The sequence below is a fragment of the Barbus barbus genome (genome assembly GCF_936440315.1).
Source record: "Barbus barbus genome assembly, chromosome: 5".
Lineage (NCBI taxonomy): Eukaryota > Metazoa > Chordata > Actinopteri > Cypriniformes > Cyprinidae > Barbus > Barbus barbus.
Window position 1 is genome coordinate 28,975,854 of NC_136733.1, and position 18,264 is coordinate 28,994,117.

The following is an 18,264-nucleotide window of genomic DNA, read 5'->3' on the forward strand; positions in this document are numbered from 1 at the left end:
AAGCGCATTTTTCAAACGACGGCTTGCATCAAAACACACAACATTTATCAACAATCTTTGTTTATTCAGCTCGACTGCTCAATGCTATATTCGGTCATTTGTAATTTCTGCTTTTTTAAAGGTACAGTGCAGGGTATGTGTGTGGCATGATGAGAAGTGTGCCGTTGGGGGGTTTTTTGGGGTGGAGTAACCCTTTAAGCATTTACTTGCAAAACGTTTATGTTCTCTTGCAAATATTTTGCATTCATTTGTAGAAGTTCCGTGTTCCCCTGAGAAGCGAAAACATTAAAATATTTTTCTCCTCCCATCTCATAGTATTTCCATTACCAGTTCTGTGACCAAATGCTAACATTTTGTATATGGCTCTTGGGGTTCTGATGAAATCAATCAATGCTTTTAAACTTAATGAACTTAAAGAAATTAACTGAAATAAAATAAGTTAATGTACTAGGATTACTGCTACTAAAACTGAAAGTAAATTAAAGCAACAAAGGTGGAAAAAAGTCAATGCTTTTGCCTTCACTTCACACAATTCAAAAACTTTTGAATTCTCTTCCAAAAGTATTATATTATATAGTTAAAACATTATACAATGTAGTTTTTCATCCCATTTATATAATTTTCTTTGGGGGCAAGTAAAGGTTTTGCGAGCAAAGGCAAAAGCAATTGGAAAATCCAATTGCAGTAATGATATTGCAATATAATTTTTTTCTCCCATCTCATATTTTTCCCATAGCATGTCCATTTAGGAGCTCTGTATTAATCATACGTTATCTTCATTATTTATAGTGATCTTTCTTCAAGATGGCATCAGATCTTAAGTGTAATGGTCATTCTATGAGCTCACCTCAAACGAGGTTTGTCCAGATCGTATGGTCTCTCTCTCCAGTCTAACTTTGCTGCGAGCGGGCCTTAGCCCAGTCCAGTCATTTACTATTTGCGCATTTGCTAGAGAAAAAAACGCCATTTCATCAACTCATGCCACTAAAACAAACACTAATTTAGCAAGGCTAAAATGACTGAAACCAGGCTAAAATGACTGAAACAAGGCTCAAGCTTGCAGGCGGCTTCCCAGATGTTTTTACTGTTTTGCAGACTCCAGTTTCCTACTTGGAAAACTACACCCACAGTGACTAAACGACTCCTGCTGAAAGAAACTGAGAACCTGAGGACCTAAGACAAGACTACATTTTGCACTTCATTATAGACACAAATAAAAAATGAGCAACAATACTTGTGTGTAATTTTAGTATTATTTATATACTATCATAGCATTTATTCATATTTGGAATTATCTGTTATATTTTCAGTTTAAATTTGAAAATTAGTTTAAGTTTTCGCAGTTTTGTTATGTGCCTTTGTTATTTTGATTAGGTTTTGTGTATTTTCAATTTAGCGTCAGTTTATTTTTAAAGTTTTAGTTGCCAGCGAAATATTTAATTTATTTAAGTTTCAACCCCCATTTCCAGAAAATGTTTTGTGAAATGCCATAAAATCAAGAATATTTTATTTGTTCATTCTCTTTATCCCTTATTTAATTGACTAAAGTACAAAGAAAAAAATGCCCAGTGTATTCACTGGCCAACTTAATTTTACTTTGTAAATATAAACCAATGTTGATTTTGATGACTACAACACTCTCAAAAAGATGTCATCTTGATGCCAGTGCATGTCTCTGTTCAGTCCCAATATATGCTTATGTCAATGGTACCTTCGCATATGCCAGTCACCCATGCCGTTTTCTCTACTGCACCTCAATACCATGACAGATGTTTGCTTTTGTATCTATAATAATAATAATAAATTGTATTTGTAATGCGTCTTTCTTACACTCAAGGCGCTACAACATAGTAAACCAAATCACAATAAATAACAAAAAAGAAAAGTAAAAGTAATGAGTTACAACTTAAAAACTTAACAAAAAAAGATACTTCTTAAGTAATCTCTTAAAACAATCAAGAGACGGAGCATTCCTAATCGAAACAGGCAGTGAGTTCCACAGTCTTGGAGCAGTACAAAAAAAAAAAAAAGACCTCCCTCCCATAGTTTTAAGTTTATAATGGGACTGAAAGAGAGTAAGAGAGTCAGGAGAACAGAGAGACTGAACAGCTGTGAATGGTGTAACCAAGTTACAAATATATTCTGGTGCCAGCTAATGTACTGCTTTATAAGTTAAAACTTTAAAATCAGTATGTTATTGTACTGGAAGCCTGTGTAGTTGAGAAAGTACCGGGGTAATGTGTTCACGTAATGACATGTAGGTCAATACACGAATAGCAGAGTTTTGCATATGCTGCAGCCTCTTAATTGAATTTGCCTGTAGACCTGCAAAAAGTGAATAGCAGTAATCAAGCCTAGATGCTATAAAGGTGTGAATAAGCCTTTCAGCATCGGGCATAGAGAGAAAGGGTCTTATGCGTGCAATTTTCTGCATTTCATAAAAAGCTATTTTTGTAATATTTTTAAAATGAGTATTAAAACTCAACTGTGAATCAAAAATAACACTCAAGTTCTGCACCTGCTCAGAAGGGGAGATCAGGCTGTCATCCACTGTCAGTTTAACTGTATTACATTTATTAACAGAAGCTGGAGTGCCAGTTAAGAAAAATATCAGTTTTAGAACAGTTTCATTTAAGAAAGTTCTGTTTCATCCAGGCCTTTAATTCCAATAAACAAGCAGATAGTTTCAAGTGCGAGTGTAACATCAGGTTGAGTACTAATATAAATCTGGGTGTCATCTGCATAGCAGTGATAGTCCAGACCATACTTCCAAATAATCTGTCCAAGAGGCAGCACATAAATACTAAAAACAATAGGACCCAACACTGATCCCTGAGGGACGGCCCCTGTCATAATGGGACAGTCTGAGATCAAATATATCAAATGCAGCACTAAGGTCTAACAATACCAAAATGCCACAAGCCCCAGAGTCAGCAACCACAAGAAAATCATTTATCACTCTCAATAGAGCAGTCTCCGTACTATATGAAGATCTAACCCCAGATTGAAATGGTTCTAGTAATCTGTTTGTAGAGAGATGAATTTGTAGTTGACTAACTATCAAACACTCAAAATCTTTATCTATAAATGGCAAATTTGAAATAGGCCTATAGTTCGACATCTTGTCAATATCACTCCCCAGTTTTTTTTAAGGACAGGTTTAATTGCTGCTGTTTTAAGAGCTGAAGGGACAACCCCAGAATCAAGTGACGTTTTAACAATGGCTGTAATACGGGGAACAATAACTGGCAAGCATACTTGATCTGTGTTCCCACTACTGTCCTGAAGAAATGCTTGCCATGCAGTTATTGTTCCCCATATTACAGCCATTGTTAAAACGTCAATTGATTCTGGGGTTGTCCCTTCTAAGATGAGTTTGGGCACAGAGAACTCGCCGGAGTGTCTGCCTAGAATTGATGCATAGATTTAAGTTACATTTCTTGATTGAACTGCAGACTGTGTTAAGTGACAACAGTTTTCCATAGTACTCCCAAACCCATATGGCTATAATTCACAAAGCAGCATGACGGTTTCTCTTGCAATGCCATCTGAGGACTCAAAGGTCACACACTTTTCTCTGGATTCTCTGAATCTTTTCACAAAATGATGTATGGTAGTTGGTGAAAGACCTAAAATATTAGCAATTTTGCATTGAGAAATGTGATTCAATTCTCTCATGGAATTTTGCACAAAGAGGTGAGCCACAATCCAGCTTTGCTGGCAAAGACTGAGATGCTCTTTTTAAACCCAATCATGATCCCCTCACCGATTACCAATTCACATGCTTATTGTGGACTGTTTCAAAACAGTTAAACTTTGATATTCTATAACCTTTTCACTTTTATTATGCCTCTGTCCCAACTTTTGTGGAGTGTTTTGCAGCCATCAAAATTAAAAATTGTTTATATTTACAAAATTAATTTAAGTTGGTCAGTGAAACACTGGAAATCTTTTAATTGTTAAAGGTTAAATACAGTTAACAAACCACAGATTCTTGATTTTATTGCATTTTACAAAACGTCCCAACTTTTCTGGAATTGGAGTTTTAGTTTTAGTAATTTTATCTATAATTTAGACCTTTTTTTCAGCTATTTTGCCAATTACCTCTGTATATATGCAGTACAGTGTCATCAAAAATCATCACGTGATGCTCGGTGTGTTATAGGTTCCTGATGAGGTATCATGGGTGAGGACAAAGTGCTTTAACCAGGGAGCGTGCGTCTACCTTTTGAAACAAAGCATGAAGTTCTATGTAAACGTTCTAAATCTGATTGACTTTTATCCACTAAACCTTACCTTAATGATCTGTCCTCTGGCTGGCTGGAGGTCAGGATCAGGCTGGAGGTCTCCTGATCGGACACCGGAGCAGTTGATGATAACATCAGCACCACTATTTGCCAACTGGAGCCCATTTTTGAGGTCATTATAAATACACACATTACATGATTAAAATCACTTTTAGAGATAAAGCCAGCAGAATCTCAACATTAATTTAATTAGTGCATTTATTATGGTAAAGCTGTTATCATTTAACCAGGTGTTACACTTTCCTTACTACTTTTAACAATAAAGTTAACATGTACACTACCATTCAAAAGTTTGGGGCAAGGCTACAGATTATTATTTTTTTTTTCTGATTTTGAAAGAACTCTCTCTTGTTTTGCACACGTGTGCAATTGGATGCACACAGACATACATACACAAGTTAAACTTGAAATTTGTGTTTTGGAAGTTTTGGAAAATCCACCTCCTTATATCACCTAAAACGGGGGTCAGGTTATTTAAACGGTGTCCAAAAAAATATTATCAGGCACCTCATGCTTGCAGCATTTAAATAATACACTAATCAAGGGAGACACTGTGCAGCTGGATGCAAACGCAAGGGCTTTGTGTGGGCAAATGTATGTAAAATGTACTTTATTATTGAACATATTTCTGAAAATTTTATTTTACAGTGGAGACATGCTTTTGGGTCAGAAAAACAAACAAAATAACAAATATTTGATTCATTTTATTATTTTGATAGCCTAATTCCAAACCATAAATGCGAACTTATAGGAAAGAAACCATACTTTTTAGTATTTAAAAATAAGTAATAAAGTATACAGAATAACTCTTGCTCTGCAGTTTTACAGGTATTATAAGATTGTGTTTTTTAGGTCTTTGTGTAATGTTTATGTATTTATAAAATTTCAAATGTATTTATTTATTATTTATAATACTGTTTATACATTGTTTATGTACCTGTTATTTAAAAGAAACTGCTCAAGCACATGCTTAAATTGATAAATAAGTTCCGTTGAATGACAGGTTGTGCAGATTTATTTCCAGCTAAAAATGTTCACATATTAAATATAATGTTTTATATACTATTTTTATATACTGCCTTCATATATGCAATGTATACTGGAACATGATTTGATAGGTGCATTTTATGAAATAGAAGATACCTGAAAAAGTCTGATGTTCAGTTAGTCGAAGAGCGGGAATCCTGGGATCCCTTGCCACTACACGTGATGTACATGTGCATGATAACAATAAAGCTTAATCGAAAAACATTAATTAATACCATAAATAAATCATGCTAGCATCTGATTCTTTATTGTACATGATCTGAGTAACATGTTGACAATTCAGCTCTGTTATGATTCTGTGTTATATTTTATTTGAAAACTCTATTAAAGTATAATAAAAATAATATACAGTGGTGTGAAAAAGTGTTGGCCCCATTCCTGATTTTTTATTTTTTTTTGCATGTTTGTCTCACTTTAATGTTTCAGATCATCAAACAAATTTAAATATTAATCAAAGATAACACAAATAAACACAACATGCAGTTTTTAAAAGAAGGGTTTCTTTATGAAGGGAAAACAAAATCCGAACCCACATGGCCCTGTGTGAAAAAGTGTTTGAAGACTTTGGAGTGGCCTAGTCAAAGTCCTGACCTGAATCCTATTGAGATGCTGTGGCATGACCTTAAAAAGGCGGTTCAAGCTCTCAAACCCTCCAATGTGGATTAAATACAACAATTCTGCCAAGATGAGTAGGCCAAAATTCCTCCACAGCGCTGTAACAGACTTATTGCAAGTTATCGCAAACGCTTGATTGCAGTTGTTGCTGCTAAGAGTGGCCCAACCAGTTATTAGGTTTAGGGGGCAAGCACTTTTTCACACAGGGCCATGTGGGTTTGGATTTAGTTTTCCCTTCATAATAAAAAACTTCATTCAAAAACTGCATGTTGTGTTTACTTGTGTTATCTTTGATTAATATTTACATTTGTTTGATGATCTGAAACATTAAAGTGTGACAAACATGCAAAAAAATAAATCAGGAAGGGGGTCAACACTTTTTCACACCACTGTATATGTACATTAACATCCCAGTACTTTAGGATACATTCTTAAACTCATGGAATCGGAGTTCCTTTTTTGGAATCAGTATGACAGTGGTTATGGGATTAAGGAGAATATTGCTTATGTCTGATGAAATTATGTCTAACATTGTCCAGAGGCCCAGATCTATTAGAAACGTGATTTAGAGTGTGCTAGCAGGCCTTTCTGCTCCAGGATCTGTCCAAAGAGCCGAGCAGCTTCCTCAGCACATCAACGATGGATGGTCAGTCCAAAACCACCATGTCCATAGTTATGAATGACCTGAAGTGAAAGAAAACAGCATGGTGTGTGAAAAGAGGCAAAGTTAAGAAGAAATACTGCTCTCTTTACTATGAGCTCACCTCAAACGAGGTTGGTCCAGATCGTATGGTCTCTCTCTCCAGTCTAACTTTGCTGCGAGTGGGCCTGAGACCAGTCCAGTCATCTACTATCCTCACATGCTAAAGAGAAAGAAAACTGAGCAAATCTGTGGGAATATGGAAAAAATCACACCTTAAATAACAGATTTTGACAACATCATGTGATCTCCTACCTGTAGACTGGGCTCAAGCTTGCAGGCGGCTTCCCAGATGTTTTTATGGTCAACGGAACTGTTCTGCAGACTCCAGTTTCCTACTTGGGAAAACTCCACCCACAGTGACTAAACGACTCCTGCAGAAAGAAACTGAGGTTCAAGTTCAAGTTCAAGTTCAAGTTTATTTGTATAGCGTATCTTTTTATGCTACAAATCGTTGCAAAGCAGCTCTACAGGAAAATAAGTTTCCACAATATATTTATATATTGCAGAACCTTAATATATTTAACTTATGGCAAAATTTGGTAATTCTGTATGTTATCTGAGCTTTGGCATTCTCTGAGGTCCTCTGAGGGGTTGGCATTATCTTTTCTCAGGTGTTCAGTCATGTCAGATCATTTAAGGGTTGGCTCCAGACTGAAGCTGTAATTCCTAGTTACCACGGGATGTTAATCAACCCAAACTAAAGAATAATAATAATGTACATTTGATCAGATATAACTGCAGTACAAGATTATAAGATGCATTATGTGAATGCTTGGCTAAAGAGATGTCTTTAATCTAGATTTAAACACTGAAAGTGTATCTGAACCCCGAACGTTATCAGGAAGGCTATTCCAGAGTTTGGGAGCCAAATGTGAAAAAGCTCTACCTCCTTTAGAGGACTTTGCTATCCTAGGTACTACCAAAAGTCCAGAGTTTTGCGACCTTAGGGAGCGGGTTGGATTGTAGCGTGGTAGAAGACAAGTTAGGTACGCAGGAGCTAAACCATTTAGGACCTTATAGGCAAGTAATAACATTTTGTAAATGATACGGAATTTAATAGGTAGCCAGTGCAGAGAACGTAAAATTGGGGTAATATGATCAGATTTTCTTGACCTGGTAAGAAAAGGTCAAGAGTACACCCCTTCACTTAGGGGTGTACTCACTTTTGTGGCCAGCGGTTTAGACATTAATGGCTGTGTGTTGAGTTATTTTGAGGGACCAGCAAATTTACACTGTTATACAAGCTGTACACTAACTACTTTACATTGTAGCAAAGTGTCATTTCTTCAGTGTTGTCACATGAAAAGATATAATAAAACATTTACAAAAATGTGAGGGGTGTACTCAATTCTTTGAGATAGTCTATGTGGGAAAGCACTTTGTACAACCCCACAGGCTTTTTTATTTTTTTGTATCTTTTTATTTCTAAAATTAATTTCTGCATTATCCTGCTGTGCAAATAAAAAGTAGCCCTTTTTATTTTAAATATCACCAGACAATGCTGCCACCTGTTTATTCATGCAGCTGACTTGATATTAATGAAAATTATTTTTGCAAAAAACCTGCATGTGTATTTCAGAGAAATCTGCACAACAAAATATTACATACTGCAGGCCTATATGCAAACTTGAAAGACATTATTTTAGTTTTCCTTGTTCACCTTCATGTAAGCTTTTTTATGGTTTGACAGGTAATACATGTACTGTTATACAAAGCTGGAAAGAAACAGTTATTAAACAGTTTCACTCACCTGAATTAAGTTGACCAGACGTTATCTCCAGTCCTGCAAGCTCTTCTTCACTCTCTATAAACTGCCATGTGCAATGCAATCACAGGTGGATTTAGGCAGAAAACAGAATTTACTGATTAACTAATTCTTTATTACCTAACTCCCATAACGTAATCAACAAGTGCCTGAGTCTAGTCATTCGTTGTCCTCACACAGAGCTTGGTGATGGGGTAAAGTCCACCGGATTATAACCAGCCTCTAGTGGCCTCTTGAAGTCTGTAAAATTTCACTTGAGCAAATATATATATAGCCTAATTCTTTCACAGGGCAACTTTGGGAAATCTATATTTGGTCAAAATGATCAGTAGTAATATGTAATGTTTAACAAACTTAAAAAAACACACATAAGACGAATAATTCATACATTAAAGGATTTATTTGGTAATTAACAACACTATACAAATATACACAACACCTTATTGACAACTAAAATGATTTTTCTACCGGAAACCATCCTGATGTTTTGCTTGAGTGGATTTAATTCTTATTAGTAGTGGGTATTTTGATTCAGTTGAGTTGATTCAGTAGCTCATGTCTTTTGAATCTCCTTCCAGAGAGGAGAAAGAGAGAAAAGGATTGGTTCAGATTGGTCCAGTGGCCTGGCACGTAACATCGTGATGCCAGTAGGTGGCGACAAGTGTCTTTATGTGCGACTTTGAATCGCTGAAGTTATTGAATCAACCATTCAATTCGTTTTTCAACAGCAACAGCACAACGTCTACAAATCAGAAATACAGAAACAATCTATAGGCGTTTTTGCCACACTCTGCATTTTCTACATGAATTTTGTCAAATACATGGCTTTTATCAAGCTATAAAAACAACAGCTTCACTTTACCACATAAAAGATGTAGTAGACTCTTAGTTTATTCAAATGCCCAACGAAATTAGATTCAAAACACTGACTCGTTCAGTGAAGGGCGTGTTTGTTCAGTAAGTTCAACCAATGATAAGCGCCTACACAGCTCGTACTCGAATACTATTGGTCAATACTACTGTCAGTCGTTGAAGGCAGAAAAACGGTCAATGCGCTTTCAAAGGGAGATACTCGTTGACCGAAAAATATGGAAGTGAATCGTTCACTTACAAGATTCATTCACAACAGAGACAACACTACAGGCTGTGTGAGTTGAAGGCAGCCACATGCGGCAGTGAGTGAGAAGCACCAAAGCATCATCCAGCTCATGTCAAAACGGTATTAGCGACACAAAAAAACGCCGAACAGCGGCTCAGCCATGGCCTTTTAACAACAGCGGTCCCATCGAGCGCAATCCCCGTATATCTGGTGCTGCTGCTAGGGGAAAATCCGCTAGTCGGTTTAGCTCGTGACAGATAGACTGGTCGTTGTGCTGGGAGATTTCCATCCATGGCTCTGGTAACCCTGCAGCGCTCGCCCACTCCCAGCGCGGCGTCCACTTCCAGCACCGCCACCACCAACGCGGGGGAGGTAAGCGGAAATAAATACGGCGAGATGAGATGTAATGATTAATGCAAACACAACAGCACCCATATATATAAGTCACGTAGGCCCAATGCTAATACAGCTCAGGCTGGAAAGCTAACTAGTGGATGCCATCAGGGTTGAAGGAGGATTGAACGCTGTGTCACTGCGTCTGTCTGCTGTTGTGAGATGACATGATTCGCCTTTGGGCGTTTTGTGCACTATACATGGCATTCTTGACGTGACTTCTTAAATTTAACTTGATCATTCACCCTAATCTTGTCTGTTTTGTGATGGTCCTTAATCTTTGTTGGTAGACAGTGTTTATGGTACTGATGCTCCTGTCTCCAGGAGAAAGTGTTTGACAGGGCTGTTGTACTTTATTGAGGTAATGGCTTGTTTCCAGGCTGTTGTGGTTTAATGATTGCGAAAGAATATGTCTGAATTTAGTAAAAAAAAAACACCGTGTTGTTTGGTGCAGATTTGTTTAACTAAGTATTATTCACGGATATCATGCCAAGCCATAAAGGTGGACTCAGTATGTTTTACTTAAACGGTATACACATACATGAAGAACACCTTTTGTAAAAATTATTAATATTATGTACATCCACAAAAGGTAAAAGCTTAAGACATATCAGCCGTTCATTAAAAAAAAAGGGTTTTATTTTATATGGAGCGGGTCGCCCCTTCATGGGCGCCGCAATGTTGACATCACGTGACCAATGTGCAAGGTGCTATGCAAAGCATGAACATAACAGTAATACAAACTATGTTCTTTGTATTAGGAATGGTATTTGTTACTAAAAAAACTTAACAAATTCTTAAATTATCTTAAAATATATCTTAAAAATTACTAGTGTAATAGTTAATAATTAAATCCTCAAAGACACTTAAGAAGAAATATACATTTTCTTTTGAGCTGTGATGAGATCTATTATGAACTGTGAATGACATATTAATGTTATTAGCATGTTTTTTTCTGTGCTCTCTTTTTCACAATATCTCTGTCCTGTTCCGAATACATTTGCGACTGTTTGAGATTATACAGCGTCGCTTGAGGTTTTTCAAGGCTGTTTGAAAACTGTATTTACACACTAATGTTAATCTTTTTTTTTTTTTTTGGAATTTAAATAAAAGTACAACTAAACAAAACAAACACAATTAATTACATACAGACACAATGTAACAGTTGTTATTGGTGGGATGAATAGGAACCAGCTGAACTTTTTTTTTTTTTTTTTTTTTGTTGAAAATATCATTGAAATGTTGCTCCTGTCATCGTAAGTAGTAGTAGAGGGAGAAGTTTGTTTGCACTTCATGATTTTGTGTTGGACTGTGTGTTTCCATTCTTTTGGTCAAGCTGTTTTAAAAGGGGAACTGTCAAAAGGTTGGGTGCTTTTCAGTCATGAGCTGTTCTGTATACAAAGAAACTATCCAACAACAGAAATACTAAGCATTGCCTTCCCTACACAGATCCTAATTTATGCTTTATTAATCCTTCACAGGAAATTATAAATTATAAAATTGTGCTTCCACACATGCACCTTGCCAAGTTATCACGTTATAATTTCATTAACATTACTACTATATCTGCATGGTGCAGATTTGCAGGTGGTCAAATTTTGTTACACTAGTGTAGTGGCTTTTCATGAGCTGCCATTCTTTGTGTGAAAGTAAAAGGTCTGCCCCCCGAGGCCTGCATTTCTGCTCGACAGAAATTGAAATCTAAGTCATTGTGCCCTGGCACAGCTAAGCTCCTCTCATGCGATGAAAGGCCTCCTGTTTTTACCTATTCATTAGGAGCGAGACCCTTTTAGCTAGTCTCACCAGGAGAGCTGTGTTGCCTTTCATTGTTAGTGATTCTCAGGTGGTGGTTCTAAAAACTGAAAAGCTATTTTCTTGTAGGCTTTAATTGTCTTTCCTTCATGAAAGCACCCCACCTCACCTTCATAGTTTCTTTGACATCATAGTTGCCTTAGAACAGGGGTCTCCAACCCTGTTCCTGGAGATCTACCTTCCTGCAGAGTTCAGTTCCAACCCTGATCAAACACACCTGTCTGTAATTATCAAGTGCTCCTTCAGATCCTAATTAGTTGGCTCAGTTGTGTTTAATCAGGGTTGGAGCTGAACTCTGCAGGAAGGTAGATCTCCAGGAACAGGGTTGGGCACCCCTGCCTTAGAAATCCATTTTACACCCAGTAGGGAGCGCTATCTCTACACATTTGAAGGGGAGAGCACAAAGCACAGTGACAGAACGATTTTGTTCCAACTGATGAATGATAAAAACATTGATAGCTAATCAGAATCCATCTTGCTTAAAAGAGCTCGAGCATTTCAAGCGGGAGATGTCAAAACTGCAGCCCGCGCTTATAATAAATGGAATGTTATTGTGTGTTGGTGTGGATACTAATGAAGTTATCGATATTGTTATTGTTCTTGGTGTGAACGGGCCTTAAGAATAATTGCGTAATGTGCTACGCTATGAAGAAACACACTATTTAGAATTCACAGCGCAATCTCAAACATGGGGAACATGCAGCTGCAGTGATGTCATCTCATGCAGAGACTGAGAGAGAGAGAGAGAGAGAGAGGGAGGGATAGACTGATATAAAGAATGGGTAGAGAGGTAACAAGAGAGAGAGATGTAAAATAAAAACTTGTTGAAGAGGAATAATGGTTTAAGGTTTCAAGGGTCAAAATCTGCAGAAGCTTTGTTTGTGGTATTTGGGTTAAATTTACCATGAAATCAAAATTGAAACTTGAAAATTTAAAGGATTAGTTCACATAAAAATTAAAATGGTTTCATTGTTTGCTCACCCTCATGTCGTCTCAAACTTGTATGACCTTGACTAAAACACTAAAGTCAAAATTTTGAAGACAAAAAAACAACAACATAAAAGTAGGCTTAGTTCAGGAGTGGTCCATATAACTCTTGCATCACTAATTTTCTGAAACCTGTGAAATTTTATAGCTTTGTGTCTAATCTGTTGATCCAGTTCACATAATTATTCTTAATCATTTAGTCACAAATGATCTGGTTCTTGAGTTCAAATCACTGATTCAATGATTTGGCCTCAGCGGTTAAAGGGTTAGTTCACCCAAAAATTTTAATTCTGTCATTAATTACTCGCCCTCATGTTGTTCCAAACTCGTAAGACCTTCCTTCATCTTTGGATCACAAATTAAGGTATTTTTGATGAAATCCGAGCGCTTTCTGACCCACCTACTGTGGTGAAGTGGCGTTGCTGTATATGCAAGGTCAGAAAGCTCTCGGATTTCATCAAATATACCTTAATTTGTGTTCAAAAGATGAATGAAGGTTTGGAACGAAGTGAGTGAGTAATTTTCATTTTTGGGTGAACTATCTTTATCTATCTATCCTTTTAATCTCACTGGACGGGAAGGTTACCAGAGAATAACAACTTAAATAAGACAAATTATTTCCACCTGATGGAACATAGGACTCGGTTTACATACATTTACTGTCAGAAGAAAACCCGCCCATATATCCATCACGTCAGAGCTTATTGTCTGTTAGACATTTTTTGCTGTATTGCAATATTTCTACCCTGAGAAACTTAATTCAGTTTGTTAATACCCTTGCCTTGAATAGGTTTTTAGTGTTTATTTTTATAATGTTAAAGAAAAATGGGTCTTTAATTTTTATTGTACATTTTTATAAAAAGTAGGATCTATAAAAAAGTTTTAGTTTATTGAATAATGTAGAAAATAAAGTAATGAAAAAGAAATTGCACATGATCATCGACTGATGATGTCACATCATTGGCTTGTACAATGACAACAATCTAGAAAGACTTTTTGTTTTCTATGCTCTCTAAAATGTGCAAATCTAGTATCCCCATGAGGACACAAACAACAAAAAGAAGTTGCCTACTTCAATTAACATTCTTGGTTGTATTTTACATCTTGTTTTTTTGTGATAATTGAATTGAACATCCAGTTTCACTCAAATGCTCAGCCACATATTGACTTCTGTCTTCTTATTTTTCACCTTTTCGTCCCATACTATCAATCTGTTCATCCACTTAATGTGTTATAAATCACAGGGAAACTTCACGCCTCCAAAATATGTTTCTGTTCACAAAGCTCATGGTTTCCACTCCTCATTCTGCCCTGTTTATAAAGTTTTATAAGCCTAGCTTCTGCATGAAGGGAGAGATTTTGATACGTGACAGAAACCCTGGCACAGCCAATTCCCCCGACACTGTTTCTTCGCCTTCAGGCATCTGTCACATCTGACCATGGCACACTCCCCGGCCTTCATTCAGTGCTCATACCACGATCAGTAACCTAATAATCAGGTCCGTCATGTTCACATACAGTGAAGAACTATTTTAAAAACACTCTTTGTTATGATGAAACCTTATCTTAAGGAGAGGCCCCATTCTTCATGTTTCAGCTTTGAGAGATCATTTCTTCTTTGTCATATTATGCTGCTGTGAATAGTGATGTATCAAAGCTTTTTTGTTATTTGGGACACAGAGGTCTTGTATTGTGCTTAAAGGTTACACATTTAGCAAAGAAAGCGAGAGAGATTGTGTAGGGGGAAAGAACCATGTTTAGGCCAGATTGTTGTGCGTTGCGCTGGGTTTGAGTCGGGTGAGTTTGTGGAATTTGGAAAAGTTCCGAGGCCTGAGGGATTCTGGCCTCTCTGACATTTTCACAACAGATCCTGAATTTATAACTTATAATTTGGTTTAGGTATAAGATGCATGAAGACATAATTAGATTTATTATGTCAGAAAATCCTACATCCTGCTCTATTCTTTATTTCAAGGCTTAAAGCAATAAAATTAAAATAGAACAGTGTGGACATGTCTTAGTGATCTATTATTTTAGATGTCTAACTTAAACGTAAAGTTTCCCTCACACTTTCTTTTTATTTTTCCAGGACTTTGGAAGTGATGATGAGCGCCGGCTAAATCAGAGGTAACAACTGACTTTTAAATGCAAGTTTTTCTGTGTTTGTGTGTGTGTGTGTTTCCAAGGTCCAATCTGTCAGAAGCAGATGATGAAGAGTCTGTCAGTTCTATGATGGGAGGAGTCTTCATCGCACCCTGTAGTTTGTGAGATGGTTCTGCTCCACTGTTCTAACACATATAATCAAAGATATATGAGCCCAGGTGTCTGATCACTGCTTTCACAGTAGCTCTAATACCAGAGTGGGTTTTTATTAGTTTCAGTTTATCTTCGACTGAAGTGAGATCAAGTGGATTTATGTTGAGACAAACACCTCGCTGGCTTTCCCATATCAGACACTGTATCGTTCCTAATGAATATTTGTCTTATTAGAGCTATCTGGTTCCTTGTAGTTCAGTGACTGTAGTGGACAGATGGGTGAAATAGTGTTTAGTAGAGTTGGATATTGCCAGCTACCTTCTGCAGGACTCCAGACTAGATTGGCTTCTAAAATTAAAAATTTAGGAGCCAAACTGACTGTTTTTCAAGCTAGGCTCATTGGAAAAACATGCCTTTACCTAAATTTTTTGCAAAAAAAAACCTATATGTACAATTCACTGAGGTTTCCTGCTGAAATGACTACTAGTTTCAGTTAAACAACTTTTATTTCTTCTTGTGCAACTTGTGACTTAAGGCACAGATTATTGAATAACAAATACAACCTGAATTCTGGAAATGTTGGGACGTTTTTAAAATTTGAGTTTTAAATTGAAAACTAAAAGAATTTCAAATCACATGAGCCAATATTTTATTCACAATAGAACATAGATAACATAAAAAATGTTTAAACTGAGAAATTTTACAATTTTATGCACAAAATGAGATCAGGGGGTGGAGATGGGTAGGTTTAAGTATATGTAAGGTGGGAGGGGGGGGGGGCATGTTTACCATGGTGTAGCATCTCCTCTTTTTTTCAAAACAGTTTGAAGACATCTGGGCATCAAGGTTATGAGTTTCTGGAGTTTTGGTGTTGGAATTTGGTCCCATTCTTGCCTGATATAGGTTTCCAGCTGCTGAAGAGTTTGTGGTCGTCTTTGACGTATTTTTTGTTTGATGATGCAGCAAATGTTCTCTATAGGTGAAAGATATGGATTGCTGGCAGGCCAATTCAGCACTCGGACTCTTCTACTATGAAGCCATGCTGTTATAATAGCTGCAGTATGTGGTTTTGCACTGTCCTGCTGAAATACACCAGGCCTTCCCTGAAATAGACGTCATCTGGAGGGGAGCATATGTTGCTCTAAAACCTTTATATACCTTTCAGCATTCATAGTGCCTTCCAAAACATGCAAGCTGCCCATACCATATGCACTTATGCACCCCCATACCATTAGAGATGCTGGCTTTTGAACTGAACCCTGATGACACGCTGGAAGGTCTCCCTCTTCTTTAGCCCGGAGGACACGGCGTCCGTGATTTCCAACAAGAATGTCAAATTTTGACACGTCTGACCATAGAACACTTTTCCACTTTGAAACAGTCCATTTTAAATGAGCCTTGGCCTACAGGACACGACGGCGCTTATGGGCCATGTTCACACATGTCATCCTTTTTGCATGATAGAGCTTTAGTTGGCATCTGCAGATGGCACGGCGGATTGTGTTTACCGACAGTGGTTTCTGGAAGTATTCCTGAGCCCATTTAGTAATGGCAATGACAGAATCATGCCGATGAGTGATGCAGTGTCGTCTGAGGGTCCGAAGACCACGGGCATCCAGTGAAGGTCTTCGGCCTTGTCCCTTACGTACAGAGATTTCTCCAGTTCAATCTTTTGATGATGTTATGCACTGTAGATGATGAGATTTGCAAAGCCTTTGCAATTTGACATTGAGGAACGTTGTTTTTAAAGTATTCCACAATCTTTTTACGCATTCTTTCACAGATTGGAGAGCCTCTGCCCATCTTTACTTCTGAGAGACTCTGCCTCTCTAAGACATCCCTTTTATATCTAATCATGTTACAGACCTGATGCCAATTAACTTAATTAGTTGCTAGATGTTCTCCCAGCTGAATCTTTTCAAAATTTCCTTTTCTTTTGTTGCCCCCGTGCCAACTTTTTTGAGACCTGTAGCAGGCATCAAATTTTAAATTGTATATCTCTCATGTTAATGCTCATGTGAGTCTAGGTGGTACGTTTCCTTTTAGTGCCACTCGCTGGACATTTCACTTTGAAAGTGGCGTGAAACTTGCAAACAGCAATGCGAATATCATTTTGCAGAAATGTCGCCACAGGGATATTTGTCCAATGAGCCCGGATTTCTGTTTTTATTTGCCAAATTGCAGAATCAGTTATATTCAATGTCACAATAGAACATAGATAACATTACAAAGGTTTGGGAATTTCTTTAAAAAAATGTTTACTGTTGCATTTGCAACCATTTCACTCATTAATGTTGATTCAGAACTTTGTGATGTATCATAAATCATGAATGAAATGGCATCAAACACATAAAAGAGAGAGAAACTGCAGAACAGTTCTAAGTATTTCTCATGCAGTTCAATTAAATGTAATTCAGTGTGGCGGCTCTAATGTATATTTGTCTTGCTTTTTCATTACATTTTAGTGTAATATTTGGTTAAAATATCAGTTTTTTGGCTGATGACAGACGTTATGAATGTTTGGAAAATCATTATTTTTGTTTTTATTGATGCTGGTAGTGGAAAATTTTTCGCTTTAATTGATCACAAATGTTAAAATATGCTGATGCAAGAATCAGTGCAGTATATATAATTTTACAGTCACAGCCTTGGTCTTTAGCAAGGCCAAAGGCTTTTCCAGTAGGGAGGGCATTTGCCCGGACTGTTTTTAGATTCAGCATTTTTTCATTGAAAATATCTTTTAGAGTACGTATTAAACTAGGGCTTGTGTCTGCTGGGATTGGACTAATGTCCCAGTCCTTTGAAACTTTGAATCTAGGTCACCACTAAGGGTGGAAGAAAAGTTCTTAAAAGACAAGTTGTTCGCTGATGTGCAGTGCTTTGTGAAACTCTGAGCTCTGCATTTCAGTGTTGCCATCTAGGTATTGGTCAAACAAGGTCAAATAACAACTTGTGAAGACCGATAGAATTCTTATGTACAGTACAGATGGAGGAGCTAAAGGAAGAGGATGTGTAAAGAGGAAGATTTGTCATTCTAAAGGTCACATGACATCCTCGAAGGTCACATTGCTCAGGAAATAACTCTTGTGTTGACTGTAAACTCAACACAAGTTGAATCGGTAGCAATTTTTGTCCTACATTTACATTTTGCTGTCTAAATGACAGTAGACGTACTATAATGACTTGTTTGTTTTGTGCTTTTAGTAAAAGTGTCTGTGAATGAACTGCTTGTGAGAAGCACATTCAAACGAACTAATCCCCAGAACGTGTGAACACAGAG

The 18,264-nt window shown here is 37.1% G+C and overlaps 1 protein-coding gene and 1 long non-coding RNA gene across 2 annotated transcripts in view; one reads left to right on the plus strand and one right to left on the minus strand.

Annotated features, from left to right (window-relative positions):
• Positions 1-5,145: 5,145 nt before the first annotated feature.
• LOC306869412 lies at positions 5,146-8,543 on the minus strand. Its single transcript, XR_013784175.1, has 3 exons — positions 8,423-8,543; positions 6,925-7,043; positions 5,146-6,832 (listed from the first exon to the last, which is right to left on the minus strand). It is a non-coding gene; the product is annotated as an uncharacterized lncRNA (long non-coding RNA).
• A 918-nt stretch (positions 8,544-9,461) lies between these two features.
• LOC306870260 (protein phosphatase Slingshot homolog 1-like) overlaps positions 9,462-18,264 on the plus strand; it is a 41,298-nt gene continuing 32,495 nt past the window's right edge. The window contains exons 1-2 of the mRNA XM_079417421.1: positions 9,462-9,908; positions 14,818-14,855. Coding sequence (XP_079273547.1) covers positions 9,828-9,908; positions 14,818-14,855 — 119 coding nt within the window. The 5' untranslated portion in view covers positions 9,462-9,827. The remainder of the gene's footprint in view (positions 9,909-14,817; positions 14,856-18,264) is intronic.